A 17,441-nucleotide genomic window follows, 5' to 3' on the forward strand; every position below is an offset into this window, starting at 1 on the left:
TTTGAAAAAAATGATTCATAAGCAATAAAAAATTATATTAGTTTAAATGTTTTGGAAAATACAATAAACACCAATTTTTATTTATATAAATAAACGTTCTCACCATGAAACTGCAAATCTGTCTCCACTGCAGATTTGGGCAAAAAACTATTTTGACCGATTTTGTACTGTAATTGTACAATCCAAAATGGCGTTATACCATGACTCTTACAGTTTTGATCCCGTATTTGCAGTTTGATCAACATTTCCAAATAGGCTATTTTTTACCTGATTAAATCAAATATGTAATAAAAAATGTACCTTCATGGGCTACTTTTTGAGTTAAATGAGGTCGAAATTTTGTATATTTGGTCAAAATTCGGATTTGTAGCCGTATTTTCCCTTTCGAAAGAAAGCCATAACTTTTTTGTTTTAAAAGATAAACACAAATTGTTTTTTTTGTTAAATAATTTGTAATTTCCGTACTTTTATTTGGTCGGGTTGTTGTCTCTTTGACACATTCCTCATTTCCATTCTCAATTTTATTTATAACTAAAACTAGTATCCAAAAACTAATGCATTGCTTATTCAGAAATAACTCATATTTAGCAAATGTTCATGAATTGAGAAAAAAAGTATTATTTTGCTGTTTATTTATAAACATTAAAAGAAAACAGTTTTCTAAAATTTGGTTCGCATAATCTCCCTGTAAAATGAAACAAAATTTCGTTTTGAAAAATAGGGGTTCATGCACTCGTTTTCAAATTAAATCAATTTGAATGATAAAAATCAGTCCAAAAATGCATCTTTTCCCGGTAAGTCACCGTTTTACGTCACAAAAATAACATTTTACGTTAGCAACGTCATAACCTCCCCAATAACTGTATCGTATGCCATTAAGTACTTGTGCCATTTTAATCAAAAAGATAAATAATAAATGCAGAAGAATATCTAATGAACCAACTATTTCCTTATTCTTTTTTTTTTACGATTTATGTTAACGAAATGGTTAGACCATTTATTTTAAGATGAATTAATTACAAGTATCGAAATATTCCGTTATGTTTCTAGAACTTCAGGTTAAGTATACTCATTCAGCAGTGCAAACGTACTTATGAATGGAACCACTTCCGACCTCTTTTCTCAAATCAACTCTTGCTAATTGATTTTTTTGTAATACCTCTTTAATTCTTCATTCCGACAACATTTTAACACAGACACGATTTTATACAAAATTTACCCACCTAGTACCTGACTATATCGATGTTCCATTTCCCAAGGCGTTCAAGCTTAGCAAATCGGGACAGAACGGTCCAAAAAAATATGCTAGAATCGCATATCTTAAATCTTCTTTATTTTACATGTATGCATCGTTGGGTTACTGTATTGTTGGTGTTTATCCGAAATCAATTATTATATGCGTGTTTTAGAAATATAAGCGCCGTAAACATTCAAACATTTGTCAGTGCAATTTGCAATATCCATATACTAGTACTGTGAAAGTACTTGCATTCGTTGGTATCAATTTTCCTGGTTTGAGCAATATTTACATGTAGTGGGTTTTTAAATTCGTGGATTTTACTTTTCCAAACAATAATAATTAAAGTCTTTAAAAACGAAGGTTACAAATAGATTTGCAAAGTAAACATTGATGAGTCAATCATAGTAACAACACTAATTAGCCCAAGATAAATTAAAGTGATCAACAGATTAAGGACCATCAAAGGTGTTAATTAGGCCATACCAATGTCATCTTAAGAAATCAGTATCATAATCAAATGCTATAAACGTATCTTGAATTGTCAAATAAATCTTACTATCGAGCCAAGCATGAAGTTATTATTTCCCATATATACGAGATCTATGAGGATATAAAATGAACCCTTTATCATACTAGCATATCGATACCGGAAATCTGACTCATCAAAACAAATTATTTTAGGTTATTAAAGATTAAAAGGGTATAGTCCAGTATACTGTTGTTGTTCTGTGACTGCTATTTAAGTATCCTCAGATTCGAGGTGATTGAATATATTCATTAGGTCATATCAGAAGTCAAACCTCCAGCAGAGATCTATCAATGTCTTGATTTGGAAAATGTTTTTTTTTTATTTCGTTGGATACTTAATTTCATGGATAAGGTCATCCACGAAAACCACGAAAATATGTACCCCAAGAATAAAAGTACTTTCACAGTATATGTACGTAATGTACCTATTGTTATAGATAAAATTGAGAATGGAAATGGGGAATGTGTCAAAGAGACAACAACCCGACCAAAATAAAAAAACAACAGCAGAAGGTCACCAACAGGTCTTCAATGTAGCGAGAAATTCCCGCACCCGGAGGCGTCCTTCAGCTGGCCCCTTAACACATATATACTAGATACATTGCATTTTGATGACATGCTTGATAATTTTCGTACTTTCTTTTTGATTTGTGGGAATATAAATACAATTAAAATCTTACTGTAGAGATTGGCTCTAAAGAACAGAGAAGTCCATACAGGTCGGAAATTAAGGAAATTAGTATCATATAATAAGTTTTGATTGGCTCATCTTGTTTTAAAGTATGCATATTCTGTTTCGTTTCTTAACAGTTGTTTCTGTGTGTTTTTTTTATTATTAGATTGCTGTATAGTTGATTTTTTATTCACATTTTTTTATTATTATTTTTTGTTTGTTTCAGCTACACTAAATTCACTTTAATATACACATAATTTATTTGTATTTTCAATTCAGGAACACGTCTATTATAAAAAAAACTATTTCATTTTCTTCTCGGCAAATCAACCTTTAAAAATGACTGTCACTCTCTCCATTAGGTTGATCTCCAACGTAAAACACCCAGTATGCATTCGGAATATACAAATATTGTCAAGAATTTCAAAAATGGCCGGGAGACAGACTAATCTCAAACGGCTCAAAGAGGAATACCTCTCATAAACGTTTTGAAGAAACCGTGACGTCATTAACCGCTGACGTCATAGTACTAATGCGTGTGTATGTGCGCATAAACAAAAGAGGAATTTGTCTTTAAATGTTATTAGAGTCTTATATATATAGTGTCACGAAAGGGAAAGAAAATGTCTAAAGTGTACCTGTACTTTTAAAACGAAATTTCAAATTTATTTTTCAATGACGTTCAGAGACACATCAATGGTATAAAAAACACATAAATGTTAAAATAAAATGCATGGGGCGTCAACCAGTCCTTTCTAAAAATGACTGTCCGAAAGCTCTTTGAATGGTTTATGCCGGAATGAGCGCAGCTCGATTTAATATGCATAAGTCAACAGTTTAGAGACTAAAAAACAGACATCGACAAATTGCAACTGCACAGGATAGGTCGGGATTTCGTAGACCACAAAAACTAAAGTCAAGGGAGGAGCGCTACCTTCGCTTAACCTCAACACGTGTTTATTTCGGCCACAAGAGTAATGCATTGGCTTAGAGCAGCTACTGGGGATCTAGTCATTCTGCCATTGATGCACTTTCGGCAAGGACAAGAAATTGATATTGAATAACACTATACTTATTTCCGCAGTTTCACCCTATACAAAGAAATTTGTAGTGAATGTGAGTGATAAACATGCAAGTTGCTTTTGAGATGTCATAATTTCATTCTATTATTATTAAAATGATATCTTGTTATGATTTTGTAATAAAATAAAATTTTATATTTTTGTTGCAAAACGTTTTTGGCTCAGTTTCAATTCGGTATATACTATCAACGAAAAAAACCTATCTTGACGACGCATCTTTGTCAACTGATCAACCGTTCTTGTTTGCGTCTGTGTTTGAATAATGTAAAACTTTAAATGAATTTCTAAGTCAGTTTTGTTGTATGAAGAATGTGTATGTCAAGATATATGTGGTAACTGTTATTAAAGAGAGAGGGTTAGCGCTATAGAACCAGGTTTAATCCACCATTTTCTACATTTGAAAATGCCTGTACCAAGTCAGGAATATGACAGTTCTTGTCTATTCGTTTTTGATGCGTTTTGTTATTTGATTTTGCCATGTGATTATGGACTTTCCGTATTGATTTTCTTCTGAGTTCAGTATTTCTGTGATTTTACTTTTTACAAATTGATATCTGAAGTTTGTGAAGATTAAATTGGAAATTTGTGACCAGTTTGTACACGTATTTTAAAAAAAATTGAAACCAAATTTAGTTACTTTCATATGAACTTGCTCTAAAGACATATCAAGCATCCGAGCTCGGTAACTTGGCTTATTTGAATGCACGCATACATACTAAATACTAAAATATGAAAGCTAATGATATATAAGTATCTGATGGTGAGAAAAATAGATATTGTACATCAAAACGATCCAAGAACGTAATTACAAATTTGGCGTCCTTTAATATCTTGTAATTAGTTCTGATGACATCAGTATACTGACCCGACAAAACCCCAACGAATTCATCGTTAAATGCAGGAAAATGAATCAATAATCTTGTGTTTCTGTCGATTGACATCATTTTATTTTTGTAAATCTTACGTCGTCTATACGGATTATGCGACTTGTTTTGCTTACTAATTTTGTCCAATTGCATGTGATTAAGAGGGATAATGCTGAGTATGTTAATTAAACAGCCACCAAAAAGACAAAAAAAACCAAGACCAACATATTTCAACAACCTAATTACATGTTTACCATAAACTCATTATAGATACCAGGATTAAATTTTGTATTTACACCAGACGTTCGGTTCGTCTACAAAAGTCTCACCAGTGACCAACGAATCCCAATCAAATATAAAGGTCAAATAAAATACGAAGTTTTGTTAACAGTAAAGTTATAAATATGACCATATCAACGATATTTCATGTCAACACATAAGTGCTGACAATTTGGCTGATGATACCCTCAGGGAATTAAATCCAACCATCAGTGTCATCGACCCAGTGGTTGTAAATAGACTCATCATAGATACCAGGATTTTTTTTTATTTAAGCCAGACGTGCGTTCCGTCTACAAAAGACTCATTACTGACACTCGAATTCAAATAAAATAAAGGCATTGCTCACCATTTGTTAACTAGTCTAAGTTTTGAAAAATGTATCAATAATTCTATCTGAATAAATCAATTAAAACAAATTAAAACATTATAAAGACAACAGCAGTATACCGTGATTCAGTAGTCATAAATATATTGAATGAAAAACAATCCTGATAACAAACTAAAACCGAAGAAAATACATCAAATTTAGGAGAAAAACAACTAAAGAAAAAAAACCTACTGAAGTGCAACAAAAAACAAAAGGCAATGCAATTAGTTATCAAAGGTACCAGGATTATAATTTAGTTCGATACGTGTCGTCTACATAAGACATCAGTGACGCTCATATCGAAATATTTATAAAGGCAAACAAGTACAAAGTCGAAGAACATTGAGGAGCCGAAATTCAAAATAATTGTGCCAAATTCGGCTAAGGTAATCTTTGGCTGGGATAAGAAATCCTTAGTTTTTGCGAAAAATTCTAAGTTTTGTAAACAGAACATTTATAAAATGACCACATTATTGATATTCATGTCAACACCGAAGTGTTGACTACTGGGCTGGTGATACCCCCGGGGACGAAACGTCCACCAGCAGTAGCATCGATCCAGTGGTGTAAATAGTTATCAAAGGTACCAGGATTATAATTTAGTACGCCAGACGCGCGTTTCGTTTACATAAGACTCATCAGTGACGCTCATATCAATATATGTAAAGTATAAGATTGAAGAGCATTGAGAAGCCAAAATTCCCAAAATAAACAAAATACAACAACTACTGACAGATGGTTGACTAGCGGCTGGTTTAATAATGGTTCAAATAGATTAACGAAACGTATTGGAAAGAACATATTACGCCAACAACTTGTTTTTGTAATAATACACATAATCTTATAAATTTTACCTTATTAATGAAGGGTAAGAAATTAAGTCGACTTACACTTTAATGAGGTTGTTTTACAGCATATGTCTACTGTTTTATTTATGTGATTACTACTAATGATATCTTTCTAAACTTCAGTAAAGTCTAGACATCATAAATCAAAACGCATCTAAACTCAACATTAAAAAAATACTACATTCTGTAATAAGCCTTATATTAAGAATTATGAGTCCTCGATGACATTCTTCTTTTCTAATATGCCATTTTGGCCCTATCTCAAGTATATCCCTTTGACTTAAAGATTGAAATAAAGCTTCTTCCGCCCCATTGTAGATATATATCTATAATTTGACAACAGCGGTCATCTCATTACCAGAATCAATGACAAACGAGACGATTCATATTTAGAAAATATGTTTGTTCACCTTCACATCAATATATCTATTCCAATTTCATATCGAGTATGTATTTTGCAACTCAAACCATATTCAATATTTTGCATCTGGATCAGTATACATAATGCGCCTCAAAAAAGGAACTAAAAAATTATGTGTAGACAAATAATCTCTTAGTAGTGATATTTTACATGTTTCTGTTTTTAACAAATGACTTAGCTTAACCATTTGTTTTGACTTAGAAAAGTAGAAGAACATAGAACAAATGTGTAAAAACTATGGAGCTATTAAATGTGTTCAAAGTATTCAACTTTCAAAGAATTAATTTGTTGTTAAAAAAGGGTTTCTTTGACGACGAGGAGACGCATCACGAAGGATTTTCGGGGTATGCTTATTTACTGAAAAATTAAAATGCAACTAACACACGATATAAATATAAGATATATTTTGCAAATCAAATCCCCTGGTTTCATTAGCAATTATTAACACAGGGATGAACCTTAGCGTCATTGTTGTAAGGCTTAGGGACATTGTTCACAACCAGGAATGAAATAAAATATTTAAAGTTGAAAAAAAAAAAAAAAAAATAATCTGACTTTCTACCCCAAAAATTTAACCTCATTTGTGAAAATATCTCAGCTTCGAAATGAGCCATTATGCATATTCAAGTTTACATTTTAAAGTCGTGTCGTTGTTCTCCTCTTATATGTAATGCGTTTCCCTCAGTTTAAGTTTGTAACCGGATTTGTTGTTTTCTATCGATTTATATGTTTCGAACAGAGGTTTACTACTGTTGCCTTTATTTACGATATGGCCTGAGCTACAGAAGAAAACGTTACCATTTTTTTTGGTTATGTTTATTATGTCACCATTATTTTCTTTCATTACATCTTTTGACATCGTACTCGGACATTTCCTGAACTGAATTTAAATGTGCGTATTGTTATGCGTTTACTTTCTACATTGGCTAGATGTATAGGGGGAGGGTTGAGATCTCATAACATGTTAAACCCCGCCACTATTTTGCGCCTGTCCCAAGTCAGGAGCCTCTGGCCTTTGTTAGTCTTGTATGATTTTTAATTTTAGTTTCTTGTGGAGTTTAGTATGACGTCCATTTTCACTGTACTAGTACACATATTGTTTAAGGGGCCAGTTGAAGGACGCCTTCGGTTTCTGGAGTTTCTCGCTGCATTTATTGGTAGTTGTCAGGGTCTTCTTCAAAAATATAACACAATGATCTTGAATGATAGATTATATGTGTTGGAGTGTTCATCTTGACTTTCCTTCATCTATCCTTGTTCTATTATTTTCCTTTTGGAAGTATGACTCCTGACGTGATGCTTGTTTGTCCAGAGGGACAATTCGCACGTAGACATAAGAGTTTTATCGTGTTGTTAAATTTTCTTTTACATATTCATGATTATATTACCTAATTTAATTTCATCGAAAAATGTTCACTACAAATTATAATTACAAACCTTTTTTGTTGGTGTTTTTGTAAAGAACAATTTCGACTAAAACATTATATTGTCTCGACTGAGATTAATAAAAAATTTCTATTAACTACAACAATATTGTTGTTGGCGTCTTTATATGGTTTTGATGCTTCTCTTTTTTTTTTAAAGTCGTTCGTCCATATAACGAAATTTATTTCCAAAGATTTTTTTAAACAATTTATAATAAACTGATTGTTGCTTCAATTTGTGTTTGTTAGAAGATAAATAATAATTTTGTTATAATTTTTTACAGTGTTTTGTTTAATTAACACAAACGAGGCATGGGAAACAACAATGGAGTATACAAATGTGTCCATGTTCACGGGCACCAAACAATTGAAATTTAACCGCGTAAGTAGTTTTATTTAAGTTTTGTTCGTTAGATTTGAAAGAAACAAAAGGAATGTACAAACTCAGTAGTTGACAACAAATTGAAAATTTCATAACAACATTATATAAACAGTCAAAAGGCAAACATTAATAAACAACACACGAACCAAGCAGAAATCTTCCGTTAGTCTGAGGTACTGGATGTTAATCAGGTCTTCAAAGCGCTTCATATTGCACCCGTCGTGTTTGCACATATTAGTATAGACCCTTAAATGAACCAAAGAAAGTTTGCCAGTGATAAAGTCATCACTTGCAAGTACACAGCTATAGAACATTGATTGGTTCTTAAATTTCAGTAGGTGCCATAGGATACCACTCACACTGTTGACGTTATATACTTGAGTGATGTTATCTGGTTTTAATTTTTTAAAGTATCATGTCAGACATAAAAGATTGGCTAAAGATACCAGAGGGATATCCAAACTCATAGATCGAAAATAAATTGAAAACGGTGTTTCTAATGTGATAGTTTCACACATATTTTTTAAACAGACAAATATCTTATAACTACAATTCGTTCAGTATCAATAGAAGATATCAGGGAACGAAGCTTCATATGGTATAACGTAAGGGTAAAATTGAGAATGGAAATGGGGAATGTGTCAAAGAGACAACAACCCGACCAAAATAAAAAAACATAACAGCAGAAGGTCACCAACAGGTCTCCAATGTAGCGAGAAATTCCCGCACCCGGAGGCGTCCCAAATTGCACCGAGTACCCAAATTGCACCTATTTAGAAAAAATAGCAATGGTATTCTTACAAGATTTCCTAGAGACTAAACAATTTGTATTTTTATGATTTGATACTATGCACGTCTTTCAACATAGGTAAACATATTTAGATTTACATAAAACGTTCACAGTATTCATCAACAGATGGACTGTTTACTGAAAAAGCAAAATGTACGAAAACGTCACCATGCGACGTCATCAAAACGTCATCTTTTTAAAATTAGCAAATACAATATGTTATGAGTATACATTTCGAAAAATATGAAAAGTGAGCATGGACTAATATCCAATTATTCAAAATATTTGAAGAAATTAAACAAAAGCTCGGTTATTAGACTTTTGACGATGTGAATTTAAGCATGGATGCAATTTGGGTACTCCTCATTACAGAATCATGGAAGGTTTGGAGGTTGATTCAAACCCATTTTTTTATGACTCAATATGGATTAAAAAATAAATTGGTGTACCTATACAATAAAGAAGGATAGGGCTTCAAAATAAACACAGTTTGGATATTTTTTACTTGATCATAAAAAAACGTAGGTGTAAAAACTGTCAAAATAGGTGCAATTTGGGTACCGTTACGTTATACTGTTTCAATCAATGGAAAGCTATTGTTCAACTGTTAATGTGTGCATTTATTATTGAGACTTTTCAAAAATGAAAAACCAACAACAAAACTCAAGCTTAGTTGTTAAGATTTCAGAAAAATCTTCATACTTATATAGAAATTGGTTGCAATTTATTTTTATTGCGATCCTTACCAAGCAAATGCTGTCCTTTATTTCATACCAAATTTTAATCGTCTATATTGTTTCGAATCTAATATGGAAAACAAGTCAATGTAAAACTAATTGTTTTTATGTTCCTATTTCAAGAGGTTGTTTATATCGATTTAACCAAAAAAATTCACAATGCGACATGAATTAACACTTTGAATCAAGTAGATACAATATGGTTTATCAATAAGAATGCAACCTAAATAAATGATACTTTTCAGAGCATATCAATTGAGGTCAGCATTACTGAAATGTAAGTATAGCATTGTAGCGTTTTTGAAGGAAATGTTTATTATTATGTAAACAAAATTAAAAAAATTAGACATTTGTTATTGCTGACGATTGATTGTATAATCAGTTTCACAAGTTAACAAGTTTTATTCCTTATAAAAAACATAATATATCGTTAAATGCGTTTTTCAATGTCAAATGTATAGGACCAATTAATATTAATTTATCCAATATTTGTCGAGAAAAAACACGTTCCTAAATACACAAATCGAAACATGCACACAACTAGCCTAAAAATTACTATTAGAAAATAAATCTTCAAGACGTTAGTTAAAAATAATAAAACAATTTAAAAATGAAGAACCAGCATAAAAAGCTTTCAGTCACCTTCAACATATTTGTGCAGTAAGAATTGGAACAGCAAAATAACTTGATGGTCAGACTTTAACCTGTGAAATGTGATTATTTGTTCTACTGTCTCAGTAAGTCTTTTGACAGACCTCGTATGAAATTACCTCAATATGAAGTTGCCTTTCAAAAACGTCATGTAAACAAAATGTATTCGTCCTTGACTGCTCTGATTGAATTTCTCCTTATCTTTTGGTGAGCACTGCTATATTCTAAGGTTTCTTTGGAACAAATTTTAAATAGCATGATGAATTTATCATCATTATATCATTCATAAAATTTTAGGTACAAATGTATCATACTTAAAGTGATACGTTTTGAAACATAAAAAAACAGATAGTTGTAACGCTGTTAAGGACAAACCAGCTTATATTTTTCTATTGAACATCCACATTGTGTTTTGTCTGTAAAGTGTGTTTTATATCAACTATTAAGATGTCGATAAACGTGGAAGTGAGCGTATCTTTGTTAGTTTAATGATTGGGAGTATTGTGCAAACCTGAAAGGTGAATAAGTTTACAATCATTGTGTTGGAACTGAATACATTTGATTATATTTTGTCCATTAATTCTGATTCCCCGAAATAACAGATGATAGAAATTCTTACCAATCCAACATATAATATATGACTTTCTAGTCAAGTTGAAATAAGCAGAAAACGGAATTGCGCTAGACCTCTGTTGACATGTCTGATTTTGACCGTTTCTGAAGATATGTTTGTTGATGACTGAACAGATCTGCCTTTGTTAAGTTTTTTTCAGATCGAAGTCCTTTTAAAACTCTTTTCTTATCAGACTTGATATTTGATAATTAAACTGATGATCGTGTTGATCTCTGCTGAAAGACAGCAACATATGCAAAATGTTAATAAATAGACTCATTTTAGATACCAGGATTAACATTTTATATTACGCCAGACGCGCGTTTTGTCTACAAAAGACTCAACAGTAACATATTTATATATGTTTTATATGTGACTCTCGAATAAAAAAAATGTTTGCAAGGGTCAAATAAAATACAAAGTTAAAGAGCATTAAGGACAAAAAATTCCTTAAATGTTTTGCCAAATAAAGCTAAGGTAATCTATTCTGGAGGAAGAAAAGCCTTAGTTGATCAAAAATTCAAAGTTTTGTTAACAGTTAATTTATAAATATGAACCTATCAATGACAACTCAAGTCAACATTGACTACTGGGCTGGTGATAACCGCGGGGAAATAAATCTTCACCAGCAGTGGCATCGACCCAGTGGTTGCAAATAAATTCATCATAGATACAAGGATTAAAATTTTATATCACACCAGACGCGCGTTTCGTCGACAAAAGACTCATCAGTAACATATTTATATATGTTTTATATGTGACGCATACGAGGTAGAGTGGTCGAGCGCGGCGGGTATAATGCAACGATACGTGGTGCCACAATATTTCAGTAGCATAAGTTCGAATCCCGGCGAGGGAATAACAAAAAAATTGCGAAAGCAAATTAACAGATATAACATTGTTGGGCTGATGTTTAGACGAATTATGTATACAAAATGTATTATTATCCTTTCATCACTATGCTGATAATGCGATACATCAAATCTGTTGTAGAGTCTTTATTAGTGCAGATGTACTTATACTATATATTTATAAATATTGCGGTTTTTATCCAACGCCGATTTGAACGTTGTATTCAATTGAACTAGTATATATTGATATAAGACGTAGCACGGTACTTGTCTATCCCAAATTCACGTATTTGGTTTTGATGTTATATTTGTTATTCTCGTGGTGTTTTGTCTGATGCTTGGTCCGTTTCTGTGTGTGTTGCGTTTCGGTGTTGTGTCGTTGTTCTCCTCTTATATTTAATGCGTTACCCCGATTTTGTTTTTTGTCCATGGATTTATGAGTTTTGAACAGCGGTATACTACTGTTGCCTTTATTTATATATATAATAGCCAACGATAAATCTTACATGGCGATGGATCATATAATAATAATACAGTACACTACAAAATGTATTATCATCAGTACACAAAAAAAGAGTGATGGCGAACAATTTTTCTTAGGGGGTGAACAAAAAAGTGAAGTGTATTGCACTAAAGCTAAAAATTAAAAAAAAAGAGGGTACAACAGCAAAAAATCGAATTTAAATACAAATCATATAGTTCTTTGACTACAGTCATTCTGTGTCATAATCCTATTATGTGTCAAATATGTAATTGCAATTCAAATTCAGACCTTATCAAGCGCGAATGTTGTGTCCATTTTTGCCCTTACTGTTTAGCGTTGGACCCCTGCGGACGTATCCAACTGCAATTTATTAAACGTCATTTTAACTCTGTTAAGGTAGTTCAGGGGTATAGAAAAAATTTGACCGAATTTTCTTATACTTTGTGAAATTTAACTTTGAAGTATTGTTAATGAAAAAATGCAAAAAAATGTGGAGGTCACTGGCCACCTAAGAGATATTTTGACCTCTGAAAATGAGTGCAAATGGATTATATAGAAATATAGGAAAAATGGACCAAAAAAAAACTTTGATTGAATTTTCAAAGCAAAATAAATGACAGAAGTTGTTTATTATTTTATACTGCAAAGCTTGACGTCTCTATTTTTATAAAATTGGAATAAAATTTTGGGGTCACCGGCCATCAACGATATTTTCTGACCTCTGAAAATGAGTGCAAATAAGCTAAATATAGGGAAAACAGACATAAAATCTCTATGATTGAATTTTCAGAGCAAAATAAATGACAGAAGTTGCTCATAATTTCATACTGTAAAGCTGGATGTTTTTTTTTTTATAATTAAATTATAATTTAGGGGTCAACAGCCATCCAAGAGATGCTTTGACCTCTGAAAATGAGTGCAAATAGGCTCAATATTGGGAAAACAGACATAAAATCTCTTTGATTGAATTTTCAGAGCAAAATAAATGACAGAAGTTGCTCATTATTTTATACTGTAAAGCTTGACGTCTCTATATTTTATAAAATTGGAATACAATTTGGGGGTCAGCGGCCGTCAAGGAGATTTTTTGACCTCCCTCTGAAAATGAGTGCAAATAGGCTAAATATAGGGAAAACAGACATACAATCTCTTTGATTGAATTTTCAAAGCAAAATAAATGACAGAAGTTGTTCATTATTTCATATTGTAAAGCTTGATGTCTCTATATTATAAAACTGGTATAAAATTTGGGGATCACCGGCCATCCAAGGGATTTTATGATATGAGCGTCACTGATGAGTCTTATGTAGACGAAACACGCGTTTGGCGTACTAAATTGTAATCCTGGTAACTTTGATAACTATATACACCACTGGGTCGATGCCATTACTGGTGGACGTTTCGTTCCCGAGGGTGTCACTAGCCCATTAGTCGGCACTTCGGTGTTGACATGAATATCAATTAAGTGGTCATTTTTATAAATTTCCTGAATTTAAAACTTTGAATTTTCTAAAAACTAAGGATTTTCTTCTACCGGGAATAGATTACCTTAGCCGTATTTGGCACAACTTTTTTGAATTTTGGATTGTCAATGCTCTTTAACTTTGCACTTGTTTGGCTTTATAAATATTTTGATATGAGCGTCACTGATGAGTCTTATGTAGACGAAACGCGCGTCTGGCGTACTAAATTGTAATCCTGGTATCTTTGATAACTATTTACCCCGGAAAATGAGTGCAAATAGACTAAATATAGGGAATATATCTTTGATTGAATGTTCACAGCAAATGAAATAACAGAATTGCTCATTTTGTCATAAAGAAATGCTTAATGTCTTTATCCTATATAATTGAAAAATAATTCAAGGGTCACTGGCAATCTAAGAAAAATAATTTCTTTTTATTATTGCTGCTGAAAGACATACCATTGATGCAGACATTATGTACCAATTGAAAAAAAATGTTTTTGCATGTACATTGTAGAGGTTTCATATCAACATATATCTTTAAAAGTTTCAAAGGGAATTTGATAAAATTTTGAAGTGTAATTGGGTACTATTTGCAGATAAACAAGTTAATTTTAGGGGTTTGCCATGGTAAAAACAGGGACTTTATAATAAGGCATTACTCTATTTCAAATGTCATCATCATATCGCTTACAATTTCCATTTGTAAGACTTGATTAAAACTATTCATAGGATTATTTTTAGGTATCGTTTGTAGATATACAAATTGTCAAGCATAAAGATTATGTATCTTCGATTCTGACTGTGTGGTTAATTATGTTTAACAAGGACATAGCTATTTATGTGTACTCTATATATCTCCTTTCTGAGGAGTACCACCATGTGATAAGGTGTAAATAATACATGTGTACATGGAACAGGCAAATCTTGATGTGACATTTACTTATCCAGTTCAGTATTTAGGCTGTGATTGTTATTAATACCACATAGTTAACTACCTTTCAAGTCTGTTTGTGGGGAGAAGGCACTTCAGTACTTTTTGGAAGCGATAAGAAGCCGCTATATCTAATTCCCTGCCTTTTTCATATATTTAGAATATTTAATCCAAAATGGTGCCTCCCACAAAAAAATGAAATTTTCATAGTTTGCATTGTAAGGAATGGACAAAACATTTTAACTGTTTTGATCTGAGCGTCACTGATGAGTCTTATGTAGACGAAACGCGCGTCTGGCGTATTAAATCCTGGTACCTTTAATAACTATTCTACAATTGTCATTTTTTATATAGTTCTCATATCTTATATATGCAACTTTCATAGGACTTCACTTAATTGTTTTTTTTAATTTAGGTGTTTCCACCATTGATTACCTTAATATTAAGGGTAGCCTCAATACATTTCATTCTCCTTTTTACACTTGAACAAACATAGCTTGTCTCGCATGGATAGATGGTTATGATAAGAAATATTCTATCCGGATAAAATATCATTTGTCAAATCAAATGTTACAGATGATATTGTTAGATTTTTTTCCATAGGGTGGATCTAGCCATTTGTGAAGGCTGGTTTCAACCATATGTACCCATTCAAAAGCACTGGTTGTCAAAACAGTGGGGATTCTAAGTAGGAAGCACTATCTTTCACTTCCAAGATGTATGTTTGTATATTTGTTTCAAAATTCTTATGAATCCTGTATAATAGATTTAGAGATTTATGGTATGAGTGCCAATTAGATAACTCTCCATCCAAATGCCCTTTTTGACTGGTTTGTCACATTATGTCTCTGTTTACATGTACATGCTCAAATTGGCTTTCTTTTTTCAAGTTAAAAATTATAAAATAAAACAATCTTAAAATAAAAAATCTTTATACCAAATAACATAATGCTAATCCCGATTTAAGGTTAAATTATAACTTTTATTGTACAAGACAACTGGTAAAAGATCTAGAACTATCCTGACTATTTATCAATTTGAATTAATTTTTTAGCATAGTCTGACTTTAATTAATCAACATTGTAGACTTTTGTTGTTCTATCCATGAACAGTTAACTATACTGTTGTAAAACATGTACAGTTAAATGTATAACTTCGTCAATTTTGATTTATTCTGCAAAGTGTATACAATCATGACGAACATTTTTATACGACCGCAAAATTTTTAGTGTCAGTACAAAAAGTTGTGTATAAGCATTTCAATTGTTCTGAAATTGTACATGATTGTTAAATATCATACGTAGAAGGTTGGGATATATTTTGTGGGTTATGGGGCAAACAGTCTAGGAGTAAAGGGCCAAAAAAAAGCATTTTTTGTAGTTTCAAGACATTAAATTGGAGTTATCTTTCTTTGTCCAAAATGGTTGTTGAATTACCTTAAACTAATGCTTTATGATATCTTTGAAAATTGCAGTTATCTTTCTTTGTCCAGGAAAGTAGTTGACTTAAATCAATGCTATATTCACTTTACTACCAACTGATAAATTAAACCAGTCTTTACCATTCAGTGATTACAAGCACTTTGATTACCATTCTAGGGTTATGCTCCTTTACAAATGACAAAAAATGAAGATTTGTGTCCACTTAGTTTCTGTCCTCTTAACTTAAGTTTGTTTCAACTAAATTTAATGAAATGTGTACATAATGTTTATTACCTCTAAACTCAGTATAAGTTCAATTTTTGGCAGCTTAACTTTAACAGTTCTTGAGCTATGTCCTTTTATAACGTTAAATGCCAGCCGCGGCATCATCTGTGTCCCTTTGGACACATTTCCCATTTATTTCTTTAGAAGTTACTATTAATTAATACTAATTTTAACCATGACTGTATGACATTTTATATTTTAATATTTTATGATGAATTTAAATGAGTAGTAAATGTTGCATTAGAAATTTGAATTGAAATCATTGTTGGAAAAGGGGAAAGGGGGAGCTGGAAAAAATTTGGGGGGGTATAATTTTTCTCATTTCATATTTCAGAAAATAATTCTGAATTTCTTAGAGGATTAATATTCAACGGCCAAAGTGAATTGCTCAATTTTAAGCAAAACAAATATTTTAAGTTTATTAGACCACATTGATTCTGTGTCAGCCATCTATGCTGTGTCAACTATTTAATCACAGTCCAAATTCAGAGATGTATCCAGCTTGAATGATGTGTCCATACTAGCCCAAACCGTTCAGGCCTCGACCTCTGTGGTTGTATAAAGCTGCGCCCTGCTGAGCATTTGGTTATTATTGTGCTTAAACCATGATTGTGACAAAAGAGGGACGAGAGATACCAAAGGGACAGTAAAACTCGTAAATCTAAAACAAACTGACAACGCCATGGCTAAAAATGAAAAATACAAACAGAAAAACAATAGTACACATGACACAACATAGAAAACTAAAGAATAAACAACACGAACCCCATATGATAACATATGAAAAGTGTGAGCTGATAGTCTGCTAAGTTTTTATCCATAAGTCTCATTCTGACTTTATATCTAACAGTTTTTTTATTTGTCAATATTTGTGTTTCAATATAAAAGGAAGATGTGGCATTATAATTGATTGGTAATGAGTCAACTCTCCGCAATAGACCAAATGACACAGAACTTAACAGCTACAGGTCAAAGGCCGTTATCGCACAGTTAACTGTAAAAGGCCCTTCAATTTCTTCAATTCAAATGAGAAAACTGAAGCCATATTAATGTACAAAAAAAAATATGTGACACAACAACCAAAGACAACCACTGTC

General features: G+C 31.9%; 1 protein-coding gene across 1 annotated transcript in view; it reads left to right on the top strand.

The window, feature by feature from the left end:
• LOC134698876 (uncharacterized) overlaps nt 1-17,441 on the top strand; it is a 249,622-nt gene that overhangs the window by 160,385 nt on the left and 71,796 nt on the right. The window contains exon 7 of the mRNA XM_063560556.1: nt 8,016-8,113. Coding sequence (XP_063416626.1) covers nt 8,016-8,113 — 98 coding nt within the window. The remainder of the gene's footprint in view (nt 1-8,015; nt 8,114-17,441) is intronic.

This window comes from Mytilus trossulus, chromosome 1 (genome assembly GCF_036588685.1).
Source record: "Mytilus trossulus isolate FHL-02 chromosome 1, PNRI_Mtr1.1.1.hap1, whole genome shotgun sequence".
Lineage (NCBI taxonomy): Eukaryota > Metazoa > Mollusca > Bivalvia > Mytilida > Mytilidae > Mytilus > Mytilus trossulus.